Source organism: Vidua chalybeata, chromosome 4 (genome assembly GCF_026979565.1).
Source record: "Vidua chalybeata isolate OUT-0048 chromosome 4, bVidCha1 merged haplotype, whole genome shotgun sequence".
Classification (NCBI taxonomy): Eukaryota; Metazoa; Chordata; class Aves; order Passeriformes; family Viduidae; genus Vidua; species Vidua chalybeata.
In genome coordinates, this window is record NC_071533.1 from 47,128,874 (window position 1) to 47,151,236 (window position 22,363).

The following is a 22,363-nucleotide window of genomic DNA, read 5'->3' on the forward strand; positions in this document are numbered from 1 at the left end:
TTTTGAGGAAGGTCTAGGGTGACTTCATGGCTCACAGACTAATACTCATATAATGGGAAGATGGGAAACACAAGCTGACGCAGATATTTTGATACTTAAAGTTGAGGATGTTTTCCTGCCCTGAGAAAAGCTGAGAATCTGTAACTCTTTCTGATTTCTGCTGGAATTCTGAGTCTTCAGCATCTCTGCAAATTAGATTGTCTTTGTTATTGTGTAACTACAGTTGGCAGGGAACAGGGCAATTCCTTGGCACCAGTCATATTGTGAAAAGTTTATATTGGGTGTCAGCCTGAAACTCCCACAGTTGTTTATAACAAGATAACAATGTGTCATGCAAACAGCTTCATGTTCTGAGGGATGGCCTGGGAACAAAGGAGTGTTTGAGGGGAAGTGGGGACAGGGAAAATGTGCAGAAAATGTCTAATACTGTAATGAAGAAAAGTAGTGATATATAGGTTTGTTAAGAGGTAAGTGTGGCTGTTACAGGGGCTTCTTAATGGAGTATTGCTATTCTGAAAAAGAACTTTCAGAATAATAGGTGAGGGTTCAGTTTTCCTGAGCCAAGCAGAAATGCATCTAGAGCCATTGACTTGGAAATAACCCCAAATAAGGCAGATTTCTGTGACCAAATGCAGATTCAAAAGCTGATCTTGTGACCTGGGAAACTGGTTCTAATCTGCTGAAATCTTCATAGCAGAGATAATTCAGTGTAGCAACCAAGTGCAGACATTTACTGATGTTTTTATTTTTTAACCCCGATTTTGTCGAAAGGATTTTTTGATTCTTCTGTCATGTTAATGTAACCTGGTAGATAAATGAAATATATTAGCATTATCAGTATTGAGACTTGAAATGATAGTTAACTTTGAATTCTTCTTGTGCTCTCTAATGCAGCACTCTAGGAATCTAGAGATAAGATGGATAATAATTATATTTTTCTTAAGTACAAGTAGTACAGTTTTTACTATTGAGAACAGTAGAATTGTTTTGAGTGGGAGAGCTTGTGATGGGAACCCTTGAAGTTTTGTGTGCATTAAGCTGGTCTGAAAGTTAATACTGACTTTTAATTTTTTGGCCAATGTTTGTATTTTCAGTTTATGGTAGTATTCTTCCTTCTACAATTACCTTTAAGATTGCCAATTTATTTTTAGAAGTGCAATAAATCAGAATTGGTCAGCTTTAGTAGTTAAATAACATATCCAAGACAATTCCTGATTAAAAAACATCTGCCTTCTTCCCAGAATGCAATATGACAGATTACCAGCAAAACGTATGCATTTCAGAAGAAGAGAAATAACAATTCATAGTAATCATCATTTGCAGTCCAATCATCATCTTTTATTTATGCATCCTAGCCTGGTCTTATTTTGTAGTTCCATTTAAACCACTGTATTTTTTTTTTTTTTTTTTTTTTTTTTTTTTTTTTTTTTGTAACATATGAAGAGGTGTTCCTAGGAAAGAAAAGGATATTTTAAAGCTGTTAACAACTACTTCCAGCTGTTGGGATAGCAGCAGTATGAGCTATGAGAGCTCAGCTGGTCAAACCAGGGAGTGAAAAGTAGTATCAACACTAGACTGGAAGGCAAAAGGTGCCATTTCATATGTTGTGACAGCCATTAATTGCTCACAAAATGAGACACACTGCAGTGAGTTTGTTTACATTTGATTTTATTAAAAATTAAATCATGTAAGGCAATGTTGTGAGGAGGTTTGTGATTTTTCAAGATTCTCTGCCACAATTCTGTGAAAGGTACTGTTTTGTCCATGCTGAAATTACATAGCCTGCAGAGAAAAATGTGCATGCCATTTCCTCAGTGAATTCTGAAATATTCTAAGTAGCAAATAGGTGCATAAAGTAAGCCCTCTGAAGAATGAACTTTTTTTTTTTTTTTGTTTTATCCTAGGGCTTTGGTTTGGGTTATCCCCCCAGCCCCTCCAAAGAGTTGAGAGGTTGTTCACAGTCTCTGGTGCTTCAGCGATGCTGCTGTTCCTTCTTCAAGCCATGGCTTCAGCCCCAGCTGTGCTGCTCTAGCTTGAGTTGCTCTCCAGGTCTGTGCCTGCAACTGCTCCTGGCTTTGAAGCACAGCTTCAGGCAGGGAGGGCCCAAGTGGTGCCATGGGCAGGGCTGGCAGAAAGTGAGCAAAGCAAAAGGGAGTGGGGAAAAAGATTTCTGGAACAGCGTCTCTACAACCTCTCCCACACCTTTCATTCCTGCCTCCATGCCACTTCATTTAATGTGTCTGTGCAGGCAGCTGCCTGTGCTGCATGATGAAATGTCTGGTTGCATCCCTTCCCTAACCTGCTTCCCAGCTTGGCAGGAGGAACACCTGCACAAGGCAGGGTGGCATGACAGGACAGTGGTGAGTTGATGAGGGAGGAGGTCAGCTGTGTTTAAGCTGGCATCATTGTGAAGAACAGAGAGATTGCCTACGGCACGACCCTAGAGCCAGATCTGCAAACAAAGTAGCTGTGGGTGCATTGGGTTTTATGTGCTCCTAAGATTGTCCTACAGGTATCAGTCATGGTGTAGAACTTAAACCAGCTTGACATTACTGAGTTACCAAAACTGTCTGAATTCAATTGCTTGATTTTGATAGTCAGCATGAAGGCTTTCTAAACAGAAGTTGGAAGGCATATGCTTAGCAGTTCCTGAAAAATAAGCTTAAGTTCTTTGTTCTCAAACTGACATCTCCTAAACAACCATTTGTGTCTGAAAATTTTCTTTAATGCAATTGGGATAAATTTTCAAAATTACTTTTACTGATCCATCTTAGGTACAAAGGGTTGTAGTAAATGGGATTACATCAGGCTGATGACTGGTCACTAATTCTCCAGGGAGTTCTCCAGTTCTTTTCATTTTAGGTCCAGCATTCTTCAACATCCTTATAAACAACTTGAATGAAGAATCAAAAGAATATTAAATGAGTTTTCCAAAAATACTAAACTGGGAGGAGCTGTTGACTTTCTCAAGGGCAGAAAGAGGCCTGCAGAGAGCCCTTGACAAATTAGAGAGATGGGCAATCACCAACCATTTGAAGTTTAACAAGGGCATATTCTGGATTCTGCACCTGGCGTGGGACAGCTGGCTGTGCGTATAGACCAGGAAATGAGAGGCTGGAAAGCACCACTGTGGAAAGACACCTGGGAGTTGTGGTTGATGGCAAGTTGACTATGAATCAACAGTGCCCTGGCAGCCAGGAGGGCCAGCTCTGTCCTGGGGTGCATCAGGCACAGCATCACCAGCTGGGCAAGGGAGGGGATTGTCCTGCTCTGCTCTGCTCTTCTCTGCTCTGCAATGGGGCAACCTCACCTCGAGTGCTGTGTGCAGTTTTGGGTGCCACAATGTAAGAAATACATTAAGCTATTCAGGAGTATCCAAAGGAGGGCAGCAAGGATGGTGAAGGGTCTAGAGGGGAATCCATATGAAGATTGTCTGAGGACACTTGGTCTGTTCAGTCTGGAGGAGACTGAGGGGAGACTTCATTGCAGTTGCAACTTCTTGGGAGGGGAGGAGAAGGGGCAGACACTGATCTCTTCCCATGGTGACCAGTGACAGAACCCAAGGGAATGGCCTGAAGTTGCATCAGGAGAGGTTTAGGTTGGATATGAGAAAAAGATTCTTCACTTAGAAGGTGGTTTGGCAATGAAACAGGCTCCCCAGAGAAGTGATCAGAGCACCAAGCCTGACAGTTGAAGGTGCATTTGGACAATGCTCTCAGATAAATGGTGGAATGCTTGGGTCCTGTTCTGGGCCAGGAGTTTGACTTCCATGATCCTTGTAGATCTCTTCCATGAAGGATATTCTATGATTCTATGATCTTCAATTTTGTATATAGAACTCTTTTGCAAATGACTTTTATACATGCACAAACCTTAGCAATTAAAACTTCTGTACAAGTTAGAAACTTCTATACAGGTTTGTGGTGAAGAGCAGTTGTACACCTGCTGCTTGCCTGGAGCACATTTGAGACTTCTCACCCATATTCTCTGTGACATAGGCTGCAGTGTACCTTATTTCATCCAGTCACGTACAGCTTTTGGCTTCCTGGGAATGTGCCAGTGCAGCCCTCAGCTGAGCAAACCCTGAACTTCTTAGTGTAATAATTAACTTTTGTAAACTTCCATGTGAGCTCCAGCCTTCTGTATATTCAGGCAGTTTCATTTATAAGTAGAAGCTCTTTTTGTTACAGAAGTCTCCAATTCTGTGATCCTTCAAAGATCTGGTAATGTTTTATTCCTCATCTTCACAGGAACTGATGTTCAATGGCTAGAAGAGAGCTGACAAGTGGCTGAAATGAATACGACCACTATCCTACAAGAGATTTTGATTAAAAGATCACAGCAGAAGAAGAGGACTTCTCCCTTAAACTACAAAGAGAGGCTTTTTGTACTTACAAAGTCTATGCTAACATACTACGAAGGTCGAGCGGAGGTAGGAGACACAGATTGCCTTTGTTCCTTTTTGCTTTTGTACCATACTGGCTTTTTTTCCTACTGTATGCCATACTATCAAGAGCGGATGGGGGAAATGGTCATTAGTGGCCATGAACATGAGCTAGCATTTCTCTTACTTATAATGCAGGTTGACAGAGGTGTGGATAACTTACCTGGTAGTCAATGTGAATTGCTTCTCAATTGGAGAAGTAATGCATAGCCAGGATGGCAGGAATGACCTAAAACAGAGGTGGTCATCAAAGCTGATTTCTTTCTGTCTCCAGAGAGATGAAAGATCACTACTATGATGAACTGGGGAAAAGGTAGAAAAAGGTAGAAACTGCAATTGCAGTTTCTTGTAGCCGTGCATACTGTGAAGGCCCTTGCATTCACATCTGGCAATTAACTGCATTTAAACAGGAGAAAGATCATTTGATAGGAGCAGTGCATTGCAGACCAGACAGCAGAGACAAGATCCATTACTGTGGATCATGCAGCCTGGTGATTGAAATGAAGCTGGAAGCAGTTTATCTTTGAGCATCCCGATTACCACTTTCTGTGTAAATTCAGTTACTCAGGAAGTCATTGGTCTGAACTATGCAAATCCTCAGACCAGCATTTTTTCAAATAATCTCCAGACTCAGTTTCATCAAGGTCACCTGCCCCCAGAGTGCCCTGTCATATCCTCAGTGCTGGGGTGAGATTTTCCACTTAAGTGAGGCTACTTTCCATGTTTGTCACAATGCTGAAGACGATTAAAATGACTGCAGTAGCTTGTGAAGCATGTTGTATACCTTGGGAAGCCATTAAACAAATAAAGCTTAATGGAGGGAACCCTACAACCTCTTGTGTTTGCTGTCTTACCTCTGATAAAAGAAGAGGGTAGAGGAGAGTTAAGGCTTGCTAAGCATGTTTCTCTGCCAGACCTTATGGTTGCACCAGAACTGAGCTCATTTACAATGCTACAGGATGCTCATGGCACTTTGTTCTCTGAAAGTAGCTTGGACACAGTCAGGGATTAATAACAAGATCACAGACTGAGGTTGGAGAGGGCCTCTGGAGGCTATCTGATCCAAGCCCTCAACTCAAGCAGGGCCACACAGAGCTGGTTGCCCAGAACCAGCTGGCTGTTGAATATCTCTGTCCGGTTGGCTGTTGAGTATCTCCATTGATGGAGCCTTCACAGCCTTGCTTGGCTCACTTTTACTGTGAGTCACCCTCACAGTAAAAAAAGACCAACATTGTTTCCTGACGTTCAGATGGAGCCTCTTGATTTTCAGTTTGTGCCCACTGCGTCTGCCTCTGTCACTGGACACTGCTGGCAGTAGCCTGGCTCTGTCCTCTTTGCATGCTCCTGTCAGGCATTTTATGTCCCCATTTTATGATGGCAGAGCGTATCAGTCGCTCCTATTTTGGTGACTCTGGCCTCCTCCCAGAGAAGGAAGAGGTGGGGGCTAAGAAGCCCTCTGAAATATGTCTTGCATGCTTATCCCATGTCTTACATTCAGATCAAATAGAAATGTGACAAACAGGTTTTGCAGGTCTAGTTGTCATCCTTTAAGAAGTTACCGTTTCCAGTTTTCCCTCTTCCAGTCTTCCCCTTCCAGCTTTTCCTTTGCCCTGCAGGTTAATGTCCTCTGGCTAAAATGCTTTTCCAGGAGACTGACTTGAGGATCTCTCTGAGAGGAGGTTTAAACTGTCAGTAGTATTTGCAGTGAGATTGAACAGGTCAGCCCATAGTGCCCTCAGTGGAGGATGCAGTAACATCTTAAAAACTTTCCACCTAGGATACAGCCAGTTGGACTGAAAATATACATTATGCCTATGTTATGCCATCAGTTTGCTGCTGAAAAAGGCCATTTTATCCCTGTCCTAGCCTTCCTAGACTCCCCTACTCACTTGAATTCATTCTGGCCCTTCTTGGAATCTGTATTGCTCTGAAAAAAATTGCTAATCATGGAATGATAGAATGGCCTGGGTCAGGAGGGACCTTGAAGTTCATCTAGTTCAAACCCCTCTGACCCTGGGCAGAGATACTGTCCACTAGCCCAGATTTTTCAGAGCTCCATCCCGCCTGGCCTAGAGCACTTCTAGGGATGGGGCATCCACCACCTCTGTGGGCAACCTGTTCCAGTGCCTCAACACCCTCACAGTAAAGAATTATTTCCTGAAGTCTGATCTAAACCTACTCTTAGTTGGAAGCTATTCCCCATTGTCCTGTCACTACATGCCCTTGGAAACAGTTTCTCTCTTGTTTGTCATCTCCCTTTGGCTGCTGGAAGGCTGCAATTAGGTCAGCAGAAAGAGATTTGATCTGGTTTTATTTTTGCTGGATTAGTATTCTGCTGGGTTAGCACGCTGCATGAGCTGGGTGCAGGATCTAACAAGTGCCAGAGGCCGTGCCAGGTGGTGGAGGAGAACAGGTTGCTCTGACTGTTGACATCAGCAGGTTGTTGGACTAGCTCAGCCATAATGCATTACTTTCCAGTCTCCAACCATTTTCATTTTCACTGTTCCTCTAATTTTAGATTCTTTTAAACATTAATCAGCATTTTATTTTATTAACAGTGTTGTCTGGAAATAGTGAGCTCTGAGCTTAAAGGGGCATACTGAATATTTTTGTCTCTTTAAAAAAACACAACTGTAAGACTAAGATCTCTGTGACACAGTTATTCCTTAATGTCTCTGGTTCACTTAAATGGCAAAGATGTTTGTGGGTTTAATTATTTGTTTGGTTATTGTTTGGGTTTTTTAAAGCCAATTGTGGTGGCTATAAATATGTATTTACAGTAAGCTGCATATTCTGCCTGAGGTAATTTATATGAAGAGAAAAAAAGTTACTAACCATCAAGATAATTCTGCCCCCTCTGAATAACTGGGGGTTTATTGCTGAAATAAATGTGGCTACTGTGCATCCTGGTTGAATTTAAAGACATGGCAGATAAAAGGATAGGTACAGACTGATTTAATTTTGGGCTTGGCAGTATTCAAAGTCCAGATTAGTAAAATAAGCATGGAAATCCCAAGCCAAGAGGATCTCACACCTTCATTTTAATCCCATAACTGCAGTGATAGCAGTCTGCCAAGGGTGTTTGAGTTCTGCTCCTCTAGGCAAATGTGCAATTCCCAGTTTGATTGTTGGCCAATCTGAAGTATTTTCTTGTTTTCTTCCATTTTAACTTTTATGGAAGTTCAGTAGAGAGAGTTCAAGAAAAAACCCAGGGTTTGTGGGCACGTGCATAATCATACCACTTCTTTTTTTAAAACAAAACTAAAGTAAAGCTCATTAACCAGATTAGTTAATACTCAAAGTGTGGGCAGGTTGGGTTTATTAATAAAGTGACAGAATTAGACATTTTGTATGTCTGGTGACAGAAGTGGAACATTTATGACAACAAAAAGCAGTCAACCATAGCAAATAGTGTTCATGTAAATGCTGCTGAGAGATTTAATTGTTCTGTGCAGCCAGAAGTGGAGCATCACTTGCTCTTTGACCAGAAATGGCACATTATAGACGCCACACTTCTCTGTTTTTTCCTGTCCCATGTACGGAAAAAGTTCCATATACCTTACTTGGAGCAGTAAATTGGAGCAATAATTCTCCTAAATATGACTACTAGCAACAGTAGTTGCTAAAATTTTGCTTTAGCTTGCTCATTACTGGTTTAAATCTTTCTATATGTACTTTCAAGTAGATCAGGCCCCCTGTCATGGTACAATGACAGTGCATGCCCACAGTGAAGCTGGAACTGCACTGCTGCCATGAGAAGGAGAAATACAGGTTTTTTTTCACTTAAAGATATTGCTCTGCTGTAAGTCATGGAGCAGGTGTGTGAACTATTGATGGAGCATAGCTACAGAATCAGTGATGAGGCTGCATTTCAAGACTGGTTTCAAAACACAGAAGCCTGAGGAAGGAGAATCCTGGTTTGGGTCACCTGTGCAAAGCTCTACAATTGCAATTAATATAATGGGAAACTTACTTTGCATAGGAAGCTAATAGGACCTTGGCTTTTACTGATTACCTTCTGGGCATTATGCTGTTGGATAAAAAATGTGGAAGAAGTATCACCTTTAGGTTTGTTAAAAAGATGGATGTTAAGCTTGAAAATAAAAATATATCAGGAACTGATGTGCCTTAAGTATCATGGAGATAGATTTTTTAATGTCAGAAAAGAGGAATATTCTGTTTAAGCTGGGATATGTTCTGGTTTTGTCTTTTTTTTCTTGGTCATAAATTCTGAGAATTAGTAAGTGTAGCTGTTGGGGAAATGGCATCATTGCACTATTGTGCAGTATTGGACTAACAATGATTATAAGCAAATAAAAAGGCTGAGCTAATGTTTTTCTTTAAGCTCTTAATAGTTTCTTGGCTGTCATTGTTGGAAAGAGTATTTTCTCCTAATGTTGCAAAAGTGACTACTGAAATCTGAATGTGTATGGTCCATTTACAATGAAGACAAAAATTCACTGTAGTAAGATATAACTGCATTGGTCTCCTAGCACAGGATGGTCATGAATGTATAAAAGTAGGAAAGATGTAAAATAACTTCCTATTCTGAGTATGGAGATGTACTATAAAGTACATCTTGCTGTACAGTCAGAAAGACTTAAGATATGTACAGTATTCTCAAACATGTATTGTGACTTACCAAGCCAGCTTTAAACACATTTATATAGATGGTAGTAACTAGTTTGAAAGTGGGAGGTGGTAGGTATTTTTTCACAAACTAGCCCTTGTTCTTGAGGACTGCTGCACTATTCTTACTGGTGTCAGCTGGAGTAATGGATTGTAGTGCAACTTCGCTGGATAATCTGGTTGTATAGCAAAGGCAGTGTTTGTTTTGACTGAGGAAACACGAGCATGAAATATTTTATTAGGAAATCTCTTTTCAATGCATAATACTTCAGGTGTGCTTCTGGTGATTTTCCTGAACTACTTTCTTCCAAGAAATCAAAACATACTAGTCAGTATCAAATTGATAAGCAAATTTAAGCAATTTTGAAATTAACTGACTTGTTTGAAAAGTCAAATATTTCATGCAGTGATGAAAAAAAGATCTCGTTTGGAATGGCTTTCTGTATTTTTGACCAGCAAAAGTTTAGCTGAAGTTTTAGTATGACAAACTGCTAATTTCATCTTGAATGGAGTGTAGGTTTGAATTCCAAGGAGGCATTTGTGGAAATAACACCACATATCTGTGGCCCTAGGTATGTTTAGCCATTTTCTGTCAAAAGTGAGCTCATATCTTGAACATTCAACTTAAAATTCCCTGGAGTTTATTTTCAAAGGATCCGTGCATTCACACTTTCATTTGTGTCTGGAAAATCAAACCTTAAGTGTTTATCTAGCAGTCCACTGCAATTTTAGACACTTCAGTAAATATCAGCTGGACAGTGGAAAGGAGGACTCATTTTACCAGCATGCCTGATGGCTGGTGTCGCCCAGTTCAAGTGCCCCCCACGCTCCTTTGCAGGATGGCTGCAAAGAGCAGCATCATTTATTCCTCTTGAGTTAGCCAACAGGCTAGAGCACACAAAAATAGCATCCAAGCCACTGTGTCCATCAGGATTGGCCACCACATACTCGTGGTTTATTCTCTTTCTCCTTGTGTGCCTTGTGTGCTGTGAAGCCTTTCTCAGTGCACGGTGAGAAGGTGTCTCTGAACTGGGCAGATGGATGGCCTCAGCTGAAGCAGGCTTGCTGCTGCATTACAGAACAGCCATGACAGCAAGTAATACCTGCTTCACACAAGTTTTAGTTAGCTAATACTGGCAGGGCATCTCGCTTGAACTTAGGAGTGCCACCAGACTACAGGTTTTTGCTGCAGATGGCATTTTAGGCAAGGGAAATTCGTCATGATGAAGGAAAGAGAGTAAGTGTAGGTGTTAAAGTACTTCTCACCAGTAAAATAGTTGAAAAGAGCTGGTCTGTGCAAGTGAGACGTCCTGCTAGTTTGTTGGTTTGAAAACTATCACGTTGATGTTCCTCATGAGTGTGGTGCTTCCAAAAGGCGACACAGATCTGGTCATAATTTTATAAATCCTTGTCAATATGTAAACTGTTAGTATCCTCATATATGTTGAACCTGTGCTATGTTCCCTTTCACCATGATATTTCTCTCTCTTTGTTGCTCAGCTTGCTTATCAGTGATACTCTTTAGTTTGAAAGTGTGCTGCTGTGTGTGGTTTGGTTACTGTCCTCCCACACAGGGCACAGCATGCTTGAATTAACCTTTCCATCCCACTGCTGCTTGCGCTGACCACGAATATGAAGTTGACTATGAGCTTTTGAACATTAAATTTCTTTATGCTTTGGCATCTTTATTGTTTGCTCACGTTTGCTGTATGGATGACAGTTCAAAGCAACAAATAGTGTACATAGGATTCTGCATTTTCAAAAGCCATAGGCTAAATCCTGGTTCCTGTGGTAACCCTGCATGTGTTTGGGTGCACAGGAGTCTGCAGTGTTAGAAGGGAGGACGAGAAGGTGGCAGAGTTTGGGCTGCAATGCTCATTAGCTCTGGAACTGCTGCACAGAAGATACTGGAGTAGGCACATCACTTACCCGTTTATTAGTGTGCAGAAACCATTTGCTTCTACAGAGAAGGCAAAAGATAGTTCCCTGAGCAAAAACGTTCAAGAGTCTGAACTTAGGAGGTGCAGAATGCTCTTGTCTTCGGTGGCAGTAGTAGTATTTGCCATTAGGATCAGACTTGTGTGAAAACTTTCTTGTGTAAACAGGACTGTTAAAACTGACAAAAACCATCCAGGATAGAAATGAAAAAAGCAGAATACAAACTTGAATATTCTGGGGCGTTGCTCATTTTGAAAGTCTCTTCCTAAGGAAAAAAGGTCCTTCTGTAAGGTTTATGTTTGGTTCTTGTGATTTGAATATAGAGGAGACAGAAGCTACTGAAATTACAATGGTGATATTTTAAGGAAGGAAAAATAAAAGCTCTGGGGCCCACCCTGAAGCTGTAGGTTTCAGGGTAAAATTGTGTAGCTTCATTGCAACACTAATATTGTGCAAATACTTCATTTAGAGCACAACAACATTATAGAGTTCCAAAAAGCTATGCTTCTTTTCTTTTTTAACAGATTAATTCATTCTACTGTTGTTTATTCCTACAGTGCTTATCCTTTATTTTTATTATTTTTAAAATAATGACCCTGATTTATGGGATTTCCGTAGTCATTGCATAGGTGATTTAATTATTTTATATAAATGAAATCACAATTCAGTATTGCAATGCTTCTGAAACCAGTAGGTTTACAGAGAATTTTTTAGTTCCAAGTCACAGGTCGTAATGATAGAGCTTTCTTAAAGTACTTGTGAGTGAAAACTGTTCAAGTTAGAGACAAAATGTGAAGATACTCATGTGAATGGGAGCAGCTTTACAGATGCATGGGAATGCTCACTTCTAAAGGGCAATTCATAAAGAAATTTAAGTTGTAAAAAAAAAAAAGTTGGTTATGTTGTAGTTGTGATTTCCTGTTTTCTATAACATCTAATGAAAGAAAAGTCATCTATAAAATGAGAATCTGCAGTAACTATCTTTTTACAAGAATTTTGATTATTATCAGATGGAACAAATGAAATGTAGATGAAGTTGAGAAGCATAGATTGTAGTGGTTGAAATATAGAAAAGGCATGGATGAGAATATTTACCTTATGACTAGACAGGAGTGGATGAGTCTTAAAGGTCTTAAGGAGGAAGAATTGGAAAATAGACAAGGCTAGAGAAGGCCTAGGTTTTTAAAAAGTGTGCAGAAGAGAAGCTGAGAAACTTTAATCTATGAAGATAATTTAGAGGAAAATGCAGGAAAAACCAAGCTTGTTGAAGGTACCTGGAAGATGCAGAAATTGCACATCAGCCAACAAAGAAACAAAGCAAAATAAAGAAACAGAACAAAATAATCTCAGACTTATCTATGCTCTGAGGTAACAAGTCTTGTGGATAGCAGAGAGCAGCAGATATCCTGTGTTTTCATCCCAGTAAGGGTTCTTTGACACTGCTGAATGAGACATTTTCATATGTCAGCATTAGAAATTGCCTATATAAACTTGGTGTAAATCTGATTGTAGAGCACATGGGAAGCTGGTACTGTGTTGAATAGGCATCGGTGGCTTGTTTCCAGATTGAGAGTCTGTCTTGAATGGAATGTCCTATTCTACATTTTTAGTATTTTCACTGCTGATACTGGTGTTGGAATAGAAGCTTGTTGAGTTCTCAGGTGAAATAAAACGAAGGAGCTGCAAGTATTTTGACAAACAAGTCTAGAAATCCATGTGGTATATTTGGATTAGATTAGGTGTGTGGTGGGTTTAATAGTTTGCCTTTTTAATTTTTTTTTTTTTTAATTTTGTAGACTGCAATTCAGTGTGGACAAGTAGAAAAGGCAGGAATGCTGAAATATTCAGATACAGAACAGCAATAAGTAGCCAAGTGTCAGGCTGTCCCCAGCAGGACCTGGGGCCTGTAGTTGTGGAGCCCATCATCTGAACCTTGAGAAAGTAGTTAAAGCAGCAAGTGCCTTGGCTGAGTGACCTCTTGGATCCTGTTTTGGGCTCTGGTCGCTTGCCTGTGATGCCTGTGGACTTGGGCTCTCCTCTCTGCGTGGCTCAGGCTGTCTGGTGCTCAGACACCATGGAACCTGAGTTAGGGCTGAATGCACCCAGCAGCCAGAGCAGGGCAAAACAGGGCAGAAATGCAGCAGCTGGGCTGGGCAGACTGAGAGCTCTGCATGTATGGACTTCACAAAAAACCAAGAAGAGAAGACTTGTCTGAAAGAACCTGAAGAGGTATAGCAGTTATTTTGACAGCTGAAGGGTTGTAGGTTATTTAAGGCCTGATATGGATGCAGATTATGTGTCCTTTTATGAGGTTGCAGCAATGTATCATAGCTGCAGTGGTGCACATTTTACTGGCTGCCTCTCCATTGCAGAAGAGTAAGTTACAAATAATGCACTGTAGTCATGGTTAGGACAGAGAATTTGTTTGTGCTTTTCAGTCTGTCCAGTGCTGGTCATTGACATCTGCTGAGCAGCCAGGCCATGGTAATAGATTCTCAGTTTCTTAATCTGCAAGACAGGGTTTAAAACTTTCTTCTTCTTAATTATGTTTGTATTTTTTCCCCTTTAAATTCTTCCTTGTAGACAGATATTGGATCAGGTCAGACTAGATCAGAATAGTAATTAACTTTTGCTTTTCATATCAATTCTAGCCACTTTCGAAAGGTAAATACAAATACTTGATACTTGCTTTTCTTAATAATTTAAAAAATAATTGAAAGGAGAAGGGTATTCTTCAATGTATTTGACACACTGGAAAATATAGGAATAGAAAATGTGGCCACCCAACACCTGGCTACAGTAATTATATTCACATAATCCATAATTGCTTGCCTTAAGAGGGAACTGCAGAAGTATCCAGTCAGTGCATTTATTAATAAATGGCAATACTATTAAAAGAAACAAAACCCCAAAACTCAAAAGCCCAACCTCCCTCCCTACAAAGAACCCAAAAATGAAAATACCCATACATTTGGCTCTGGAGCATATTCTATCAGAGCAGCTGTCTGTAGGCAGTGTTGGCTTAGCCAGGCTTTTTGTGGTTTTGCAAAGTTGAAAAGCCACTCCATAAAAGGAGATGAAAGTAGTGTTGTGATGTGCTACACTTGTGAGAACACGAGGTCCATGGGTCACATGCTGGTGACCTCAGGATTTCCTATACGGGGGTAGGCATGGAAGAAAGAAATAATATGTACCTCAAGGAAAGAGAGAGCATGGCAGAGACAAAAATCTAGATATTTCCTGCAAGCTGGGCTGACTTATGCATGTTTTCATTGAGACTTTTTTCTTCCAAATCTAATGCCCTTTGTTCAACACCCCCACATACACACATACTTCTGTGGGGGTAAACAGTGCAATATGTTCATCAGCAAAGAGGAAATACACTGAAGAAATATTTTCATCTGATAGTGAGGATATAGGCTTCTGTAGCTGTAAGGCTTCTGTATTTAGCAGAGGAGTAATTCCAAGTGTACAGAGGATCAGCTCTTTGTACACTTATCTAACACTTGGGTATTTCTTGTCTTGCTGTATTTATTCTAAGATTATTTTTTTAAAGGAATTGTGTAATCCTATATTTGTTCCATATCTGACAACATAGGTCTAGTCATATGACTTCTACATATTAGTGTTTAATATGCTCAAATAAAGAGGAATAGCTTATTCTTTGTGGATTGTATGGAAACAAGGCTTGGCCATACCCATTGTGAGCAAGGAGCAGGACTTCTAAAACTGTAAATCAATATTTTGAAACATAAGTAAATATGAAATATATATGGCATTTTGAAAAGCTTTGTATAATAGTTTCTGTATAGTCACTTCCCTTTTATTATTTTCAGCAAGAAGATACATTAAAAAAAACCACACCAAAACCCCAGCCTTTAATGTGACTTTGAAGTACATATTTTACCTATTTTAGGTTTTCCTTATTGGGATTTAGTATTTTTATACCTTTATTACTGTTCTAACCATATTTGCTTCTATAGGCCTCCCTCTAGAGGCATATGTCTATCTTTATAGAGTGGACCAGGTTTGATAGGTCCCTTTGTTTCACTGACCTGTGATTCTTCCAAATCCTCTGTGAATACTTGTATCCCATTCAGAGAGCATGCATGAATGTTCTGGTAAAATACTGCTACTTCTACAATAAATCTAACTTTTTTCTATTCTGTTAGCCATCTTCCACCCCAAAAAAAAAAAAAAAAAAAAAAAGGATCTTTAGAAATGTCCCTCTGCTTCCTACACTTTGGCATTGCATGATCAGCCATTGTATTAATTTTGTCTCTTTGTAGCTTTTCTTGTTGGAAAGATTGGTTATGGTTGAATTTCTGAGGGCTGGCTCATGCCTGCATCTCTACTTCCCAGCTGCTTCAGGGCTTGAGCTCTGCCTTGATTCTGCATTTCATGTCTGCTGTACAGCTGGATGTAGAGCCCATAGAACCCTGTCTGTCAAATAAATGCAACGCAGTTATGGTATGCAAGATGTCCTATTATTATAAAGGGAACTCATTTAGGTAGGGAGGAGAGAGGAATTGCAGTGTCTTTTTAGCATTTTTCTTGAGTCATTTTTCCTGCTTCTGTGCACCATAGTTTATTAATGAATAATGGTCAGCTAAAACAGAGCTGCACACTTGGCATTAATACTGCACACTTAGCGCTTGCTTCTGATGTGATCTAAAAATGTCTTGGGCTGTAGGTTTGTTTTTAATTTCACATATGCAAGGGATTTTTTTTAATCTACAAAATACACAAAAACAGAAGAATCTTCCCTGACATTAAGTTTAATAAGGTGGATTGCCTTGTAAGGTGGGTCAGCTTTGTGTTAGCTTAATTTAGCATCTTGTGGTGAAGCAAACTGAGCCGCCCTAAATCAAGAAAGCATACAAAGGTATGACTTAGGAAATACAATTACTAGAATGATGTGCTGTATATCAGGGGATTTCCTTTATGTTTTTCCCCCAAATGGTTATCTAGTTGGATTCCTGTCCTTTGTCCTCCTGTCTGTGTCCTCTGAATGAGCTCCCTGAATGCCAGAATTGGCATGAAAATCTCTGAGCCCAGGAGGAGGGTGATTCAAGATAAAATAATAGTGTCTTCCTCTAAGGGATTTCTGTGATTCTGGATACAAGGTGTATTGTCTGTCTGTCCTGCAACCTCAGTTAACCAGCAGGTGGGATCCAAGCACCCCTCTGGACACAGAAAGCAAGGTAGATAAGTTAGGGGAGTGGTAAGTGTTTCTTCTTCTTTGCCTGTTGTGCAAGAACGGCGTCTGGAGAAGTGTCTTCAGCACAGGTGTGTGGGGTGTTGAATTCTGGGGCTCATGAAAAGGCTGATCTCGTTTGAACCCTGCTGTTCTGCCTTGGCTAACCTGGCAGCCCTGAAACTGCCAATTCATTCACTCAGTGACAAGGGGAGGGAGAGGCAGTACTGCCTGCCCTGCCAAGGGGTGTAGATTTTCAGTAACAACTTTTGGCTTTTGCATGAATGTATGTTTTTGTTTAGGGAGTCAATGTTCAAGTAAGGGGATACAATAGAATATCTTGAGTTTGGAAGTGACCAAAATAAAATAAACAGAAAACTTAAAATGATTTTTTGGTAAAAAATTCCAGGGTTGCATACAAAATTATTTTTCAGCGTTACTTGATAAATCTTTGTAGTACAACTCACGGTAATGTTTATGATTTACTTTTTTTCTTTATGGTTGGTTAAAGTGCCTAATTCCCCCATACATTTCCCTTAAAAAACCCACCTCTCTTGTGTGTGTTGGTTTTTCTGGTAAAAAAATAGCAGTTGCTGCTTTATCTGAATTTATCCCTTGTCATTCTTGCTGATGCTGACCATGATGTACATCAATTCTTTATCCATGTTTTCTCTGCACTACTCTACGTAAGATTCAGAGTGCTATATGCATTTTAAGTGCTGATGAAACTTCATGGGTAGTTACCTGTAGTGTTTCTGGGGTGATGGAATCCTAACTGCTGTATTTCAAGTTATTCTTTGCTTCTATTTACAAGACTGTGTTTTCAGTTGCTTGTGATTGTACCAGGCTTCTGCTATTTGGGCTAAAATTTCCATCCCCAAAAGAGGAGCTGAGTAAGGACTGGCATATCTCAAATAATTCAGTAATTGCTAATTATTTCCACATTGTGTGAACAGTGTCAGTTTCACAAGATGCACTCTGGACTGGATATTCTGGATGTGCTTGGCAAATCAAATTTTTTTTAATGTGTTTTTATTCAGTACCAGCCATGAGCTGCTACTGCTTTTGTTTTGTTCTGGATTCCAGTAGAAACTTCCTCTCCTATTAGAGATATGGCTGTCCCAAAAACAACCAAAGAGAGAGGTGGCACTATACTGTCTTTCTGTGGATTTCAGTATAGACTAAAGCCCAGCACACCTGCCTGTCATGATCAGCTGTTCTTCCAAGGGGCTGCCTCTCCAGAGTGTTGAACTACACTGTCCTTCCATGCACTGTGCAGCACCTGCTGAGCACCTCTGCCTTCTTTAAAATGCTCATAATTATCAGTGTTGGTGACTAAATCTCAGATTTAGTCCGTGCTTTTGACTTTGCTTCTCTGGGCTTCTGCTAGCCTTGTTCAAAGAAGTTCCTTCAATACAGAGCCCACTTTGGTCCAGGGTTACACTTGTATCTTCTGCTTTCTGTCTCATCAGGGACTTGTGTTGCCTGTGTAGCATCCAAATTTCTCTGGAACCGTAGTGGAACACAGCAGAAGCCTCCAAATGGTGGGAGCACTTCAGCAACAGAACAAGGAAGCAGATGAGACCAGACCAATTTTAATCATAAACTCAGCAAGGGGGAAGCACTTATTTTTTCTCAAGTTATTTTTTGTAAAGAAGAGTATATTAAACCTACAATCACATCTGATTGGAAACTTTCTATATAAAGAATTGGTACTTTTCACTAAGCAAATTTACTGTACTCAGTGCATTTTCACAAGTGCAGCTCTTTCTACTCTCAGTTTTCAGACAACTTCTCAGGTTAAAATCACATAAAGTGAAGTCACTGTTATAAGTGGGAAAAAAATCAAGATGTCTCTGCTGAAAAAAAAAGAGAATTAGATAAATTGGTTATCTTTTTACAATTTTTTTTTCTTTTCTCTTATAGAAAAAGTACAGAAAAGGATCTGTGGATATTTCAAGGATTAAATGTGTCGAAGTTGTAAAAAGTGATGGTATTATTCCATGTCAAAATAAATATCCTTTTCAGGTATGTTTTTTAAATACAAAATATATAAATTACAGTGATCTTTTCAACAACACCAAGTCATTTGTACATAACTGCCCTTAAAATTACTGTCAGTTCCAAATAATGAGCACATTCCCTGTCTCTTTTGGGCTGGTGGGAGGTAATTCAGGATCAGTGGTTACAACACATCCCCAGCGAGCTCTGCTGCCCTTGCAGTCCCTTCCCTTGGGAGTTGGGCCACAGACACTTGGTCATTTTCTTTTCCTCACCCTCTTAGCTTGAATTTTGACTGGAAATTGCCCTGCCCTGTTCTGCTGGAACAAGTGAGCTGACAGCCCAATTTCCCTTCTTCATTCTTTCACATTAAATTGAATCTAATTACCATGAAATTATATAGGAAATAAGGAAATCAAAATAAAACTTGTTGCTTTTTTTTTTCCTGTTTCATTGTGAATTGAATGGAAATGAAAACAGAAAAAAAGTGCTTAGAGGGGAAAAAGAAAAATATGGAGGTTGGATGCTGTGCCTCCTTACTATAGAGGGAATGGTTGGAGTGAGGAGGAATTCCACTGCTGGAGAGGGACAGCAGTGACTCTGATCCATTTTTGCCAGAGCAATACTCTTTTTCTGCTATACAAGAAGTGGAGAAATAAAGAAGAGTCACTCTAGAGCAATACTGACTCAGATGGGAGAATGTCTGATTACAAAGTAGCTTTTATTCATTAAATTGAACTGTTTCTAGAAAAAACACAGTGAAGAATGAACAAAGCAAAGTATGAAGCAAGCATTTTAAGGAATGCTGACAAGATAATATACCATTACAAAATTCTTCCCAATTTTCCTGAAAACATCATATTGGAATAATACACCTTATTAACCTTTCCCAGTTTCTGCATTTTGTGCCTGAATACACTAATTTTGCAAAATGTAACAGTCATTTGTCTTATTCTGTTTCTTTAAGAAGAAATGAATTAACATTATGAGGTGAATGTATTTTGATGATTTCTTTTCTCCCCTCCAGGTTGTATATGATGCTAATACACTTTATATTTTTGCACCAAGTGCACAAAGCCGGGATCAGTGGGTGAGGAACCTGAAAGAAGGTAATGGGAGTTGCTTATACTTATGCTTAAACTCCAACATAGGCAGATACCTGTGCTTGAGCTGTCTGCATGGATTGGAGTTAACTTGGTGCTGTGTTTTGGATTCGTGGCCAAAACATTGTTAAAAACATAGCAGTGGCTGCTGCTGAGCAGTGCTTGCACAGCATGGAGGATTTGCCTTTTTCCTCTTCTGCCCCCACAGACTGGGGGTGGACAAGAGGCTGGGAGGTGACACAGCCAGGACAGCAAGCCTGGACTGGCCAAAGGGATATTCCATATAAAGTTGTGCTCAGCAAAAAAATCTGGGGTAGAGGAAGACAGGGATTAGGGTTTTTTTTCCTTCCCTACTGGCCACTGCACAGGGGCTGGCTGAGCATTGGTCTGCTTGTGGGAGATGGTGAGTGATTTACTTTACATTACTTCTGGGTTCTTTTTTTCTCTCTTTTGGTTATTAAACTGGTTTTATCTCAAGCCAAAAGTTTTTATCTCTTGTTCTTTCTATTCCCCCATCCCGCTAGGTTGTGGGAGTGGGTGAGTGCCTGCATGGGTGCTTAGCTTCTGGCTAGCATCAACCCACAACAAATTACAAATCTACCAATTTTAATTTTTTATTGGGCCAACTCATCACTTGCATACACAGGGTGTGGTAACAGGTACTGAGAGCCTCAAATACTCAGACTGATCTATTTTGATTTTGTGAAGTGCAGCTGCAATCAGAATTTGACTCTGCTTCTGCACAATGAGTTAAAAAGTTTATCCAAGCTAGTTGATGGCATCACTGAAAAGTTTTGTTTGGATGTAGCTAGACAACATTGTGGGCCTTAAGCTAATGTAAAATGATAGGAGGTATCTCTGCTGAGATGTGATCAGATAGTTGCTTTCACAGTGAATAAAGGTTTTTTTTTATTTTCCTCTTAATGCCCTCTCTCAGCATCAGATGCTCACATTAATTACAGGTAAAGTAATAAGAAATTATTTTTGGGCTGGGGTCAGAGGGCAAGGAGTGACCTCTGAAACTCAGCAAGCCCATAGCATGGGTTAAGGAGCCTTCCAGGCCAAAATGATGAATTGTGCCACAGAACAGAGATAAATATCAGCTGTCTTTCCCTCCAGAACACTGTTTGTAGATGAATTTGAGTCACTTGCAGCAGCAGCAAAGCGGGAGGCAGAGCTCCCAAAGCCTACACAGCTGCCTGACTGATCCCAGTGGTGCAGGGTCTCCTTTCACTGATGCAACAAACCCCTGCTAGGATGGTTGGTGTAGGGGGGAGTATGGCACACCCTTCTGGAATAAAGTTATTACCTTATATATATATCCTCTATGATTGTTGTATCACCTCCATGTAAGCTTGCAAGAAGAGAAGCTGTGCTACAGTAAGGGCAAGCAAAGATTATGCCTCATGTCAAAGATATGTAATATGTATTAAAAATTACCCTCTTTCAGACTTTTTGCTCTTTTTCTTCTTGTAGAAATAAAGAATAACAGCAATATAATGGTAAAATATCATCCTAAATTCTGGACAGAGGGAATTTATCAATGCTGCAGACAAACAGAAAAATTAGCACCTGGCTGTGAAAAATATTGTCTTTTTGAAAACAGTAAGTACATATGTTTTCTTACAAAGTTCTTCTGGCATATTTTTCTGCTTTTTTGTATGATTCTGTCATCACATCTGAATGCCTTGGGTATTAGGCAAATTTATAGAGCAGAGTCAATCATTGATACTGTGCCTAAAGTAAGTAAAAAATAATTACCAAGTATTCTGTAAAAAATAGAAAAGCCAGCAAAATATCCTTGGAAAAAAAAAAAAAAGAAAAGTTTAGATAAATCTGAAAGGAATTATTGAAGTTGCTGAATTTAATTTGGTTTTTTTCTCCCATTTGAGACTTGACCCATTTGACCAAGTGTTTACCTCAGACTGAGGCTGAAACCTTATGGTGAAAAAGATTCAGCTACAAATCTTGCCAGCTCTTCAGTTATTTATTAAAACCTCTGCATATCCAGAGAATAATAACTGCATTGCATTCAATGTTCCTACACCAAGCTGAAAATGATACAAGGAAGTTTAATATATTTACAGACACTGGACTGAATTTCCTCAGAGGTTTGTAAATGTCCCTGTGCTGAACCTGGATGAGCTGTGACTTGTGCAGGCATTGCATCTTCAGCCTCCAGATTGCAGGTTCTGCTGATTCAGCAGTGGATGCTGTAGTGTGCATTGCTGTGGCACTGCAATATTGTCCAACAAAGGAGCTAGTAATTATTCAGTCCTTGATTTAAGGAAAATTCCATAGTACAGAAAGAAATCGAGCCATTGCTTATCTCCCAGGAAAATCTGTGGCACCCAATGATTTCTTATGTCTGCAGAGGCAATCAGGGGGACCTGGGGATTTAGTAGCATTAGAAGTCTTGAAGAATAAACAGGGGCTCATGGCTGATTCAGCAAAATGAAAAGCATGACCTATAGCTCAACCTTTTAAATGCGTGAAAAAAATAGTGCAGGAGAAAAATAATTTTGGATCTGAGAGATGTACTAAGAAAATACATACAACTGTTATGCATTATTTAGCAAGGCAGGGTTCAGGGGCTTACGTTTTTTAAAAGGGCAGATGTTAATACTTAACAGACTTTTAGATCATCATGCTGACAAGAACACAGCTTCATTTTCTTACGCCTTATTTGTCTTGATCTATTTTTATTTCTCATAATTTTTTGCATCTGAGGGCTGGTTCAGAGCTCTCTGTGGCATGGTCTGGTGTGGCATAGATGTTGCCAAATCTGTGGTCAATGTAACCTGCTGGCTGATGTAGGATGTTTTGGCAAAAATATGTAATCATTTTTCCTATAGCTTAATTGAAGTTGTCTTTGCTTTCTGAATTTCTAAGCCATACTTGTTCAAGCCCAATCTGAAATTTAACCCTTTTATTTAATTTTAAAATTTATAGCTAAAAGAATAGGCATAAATCCTCTCCTGTGCTTTGTTTCTAGATGTAATGAGATTGTCCTCTTCGATGCCAGAAAAAAGTGCGGTAGGTAGAATCTTT

The 22,363-nt window shown here is 39.8% G+C and overlaps 1 protein-coding gene across 1 annotated transcript in view; it reads left to right on the forward strand.

Moving 5' to 3' along the window:
• Positions 1–22,363, forward strand: part of TEC (tec protein tyrosine kinase) — a 43,801-nt gene that overhangs the window by 11,118 nt on the left and 10,320 nt on the right. The window contains exons 2-6 of the mRNA XM_053940895.1: positions 4,251–4,432; positions 18,135–18,236; positions 19,237–19,318; positions 20,789–20,917; positions 22,308–22,348. Of these exons, the coding sequence (XP_053796870.1) occupies positions 4,295–4,432; positions 18,135–18,236; positions 19,237–19,318; positions 20,789–20,917; positions 22,308–22,348 (492 nt within the window). The 5' untranslated portion in view covers positions 4,251–4,294. The remainder of the gene's footprint in view (positions 1–4,250; positions 4,433–18,134; positions 18,237–19,236; positions 19,319–20,788; positions 20,918–22,307; positions 22,349–22,363) is intronic.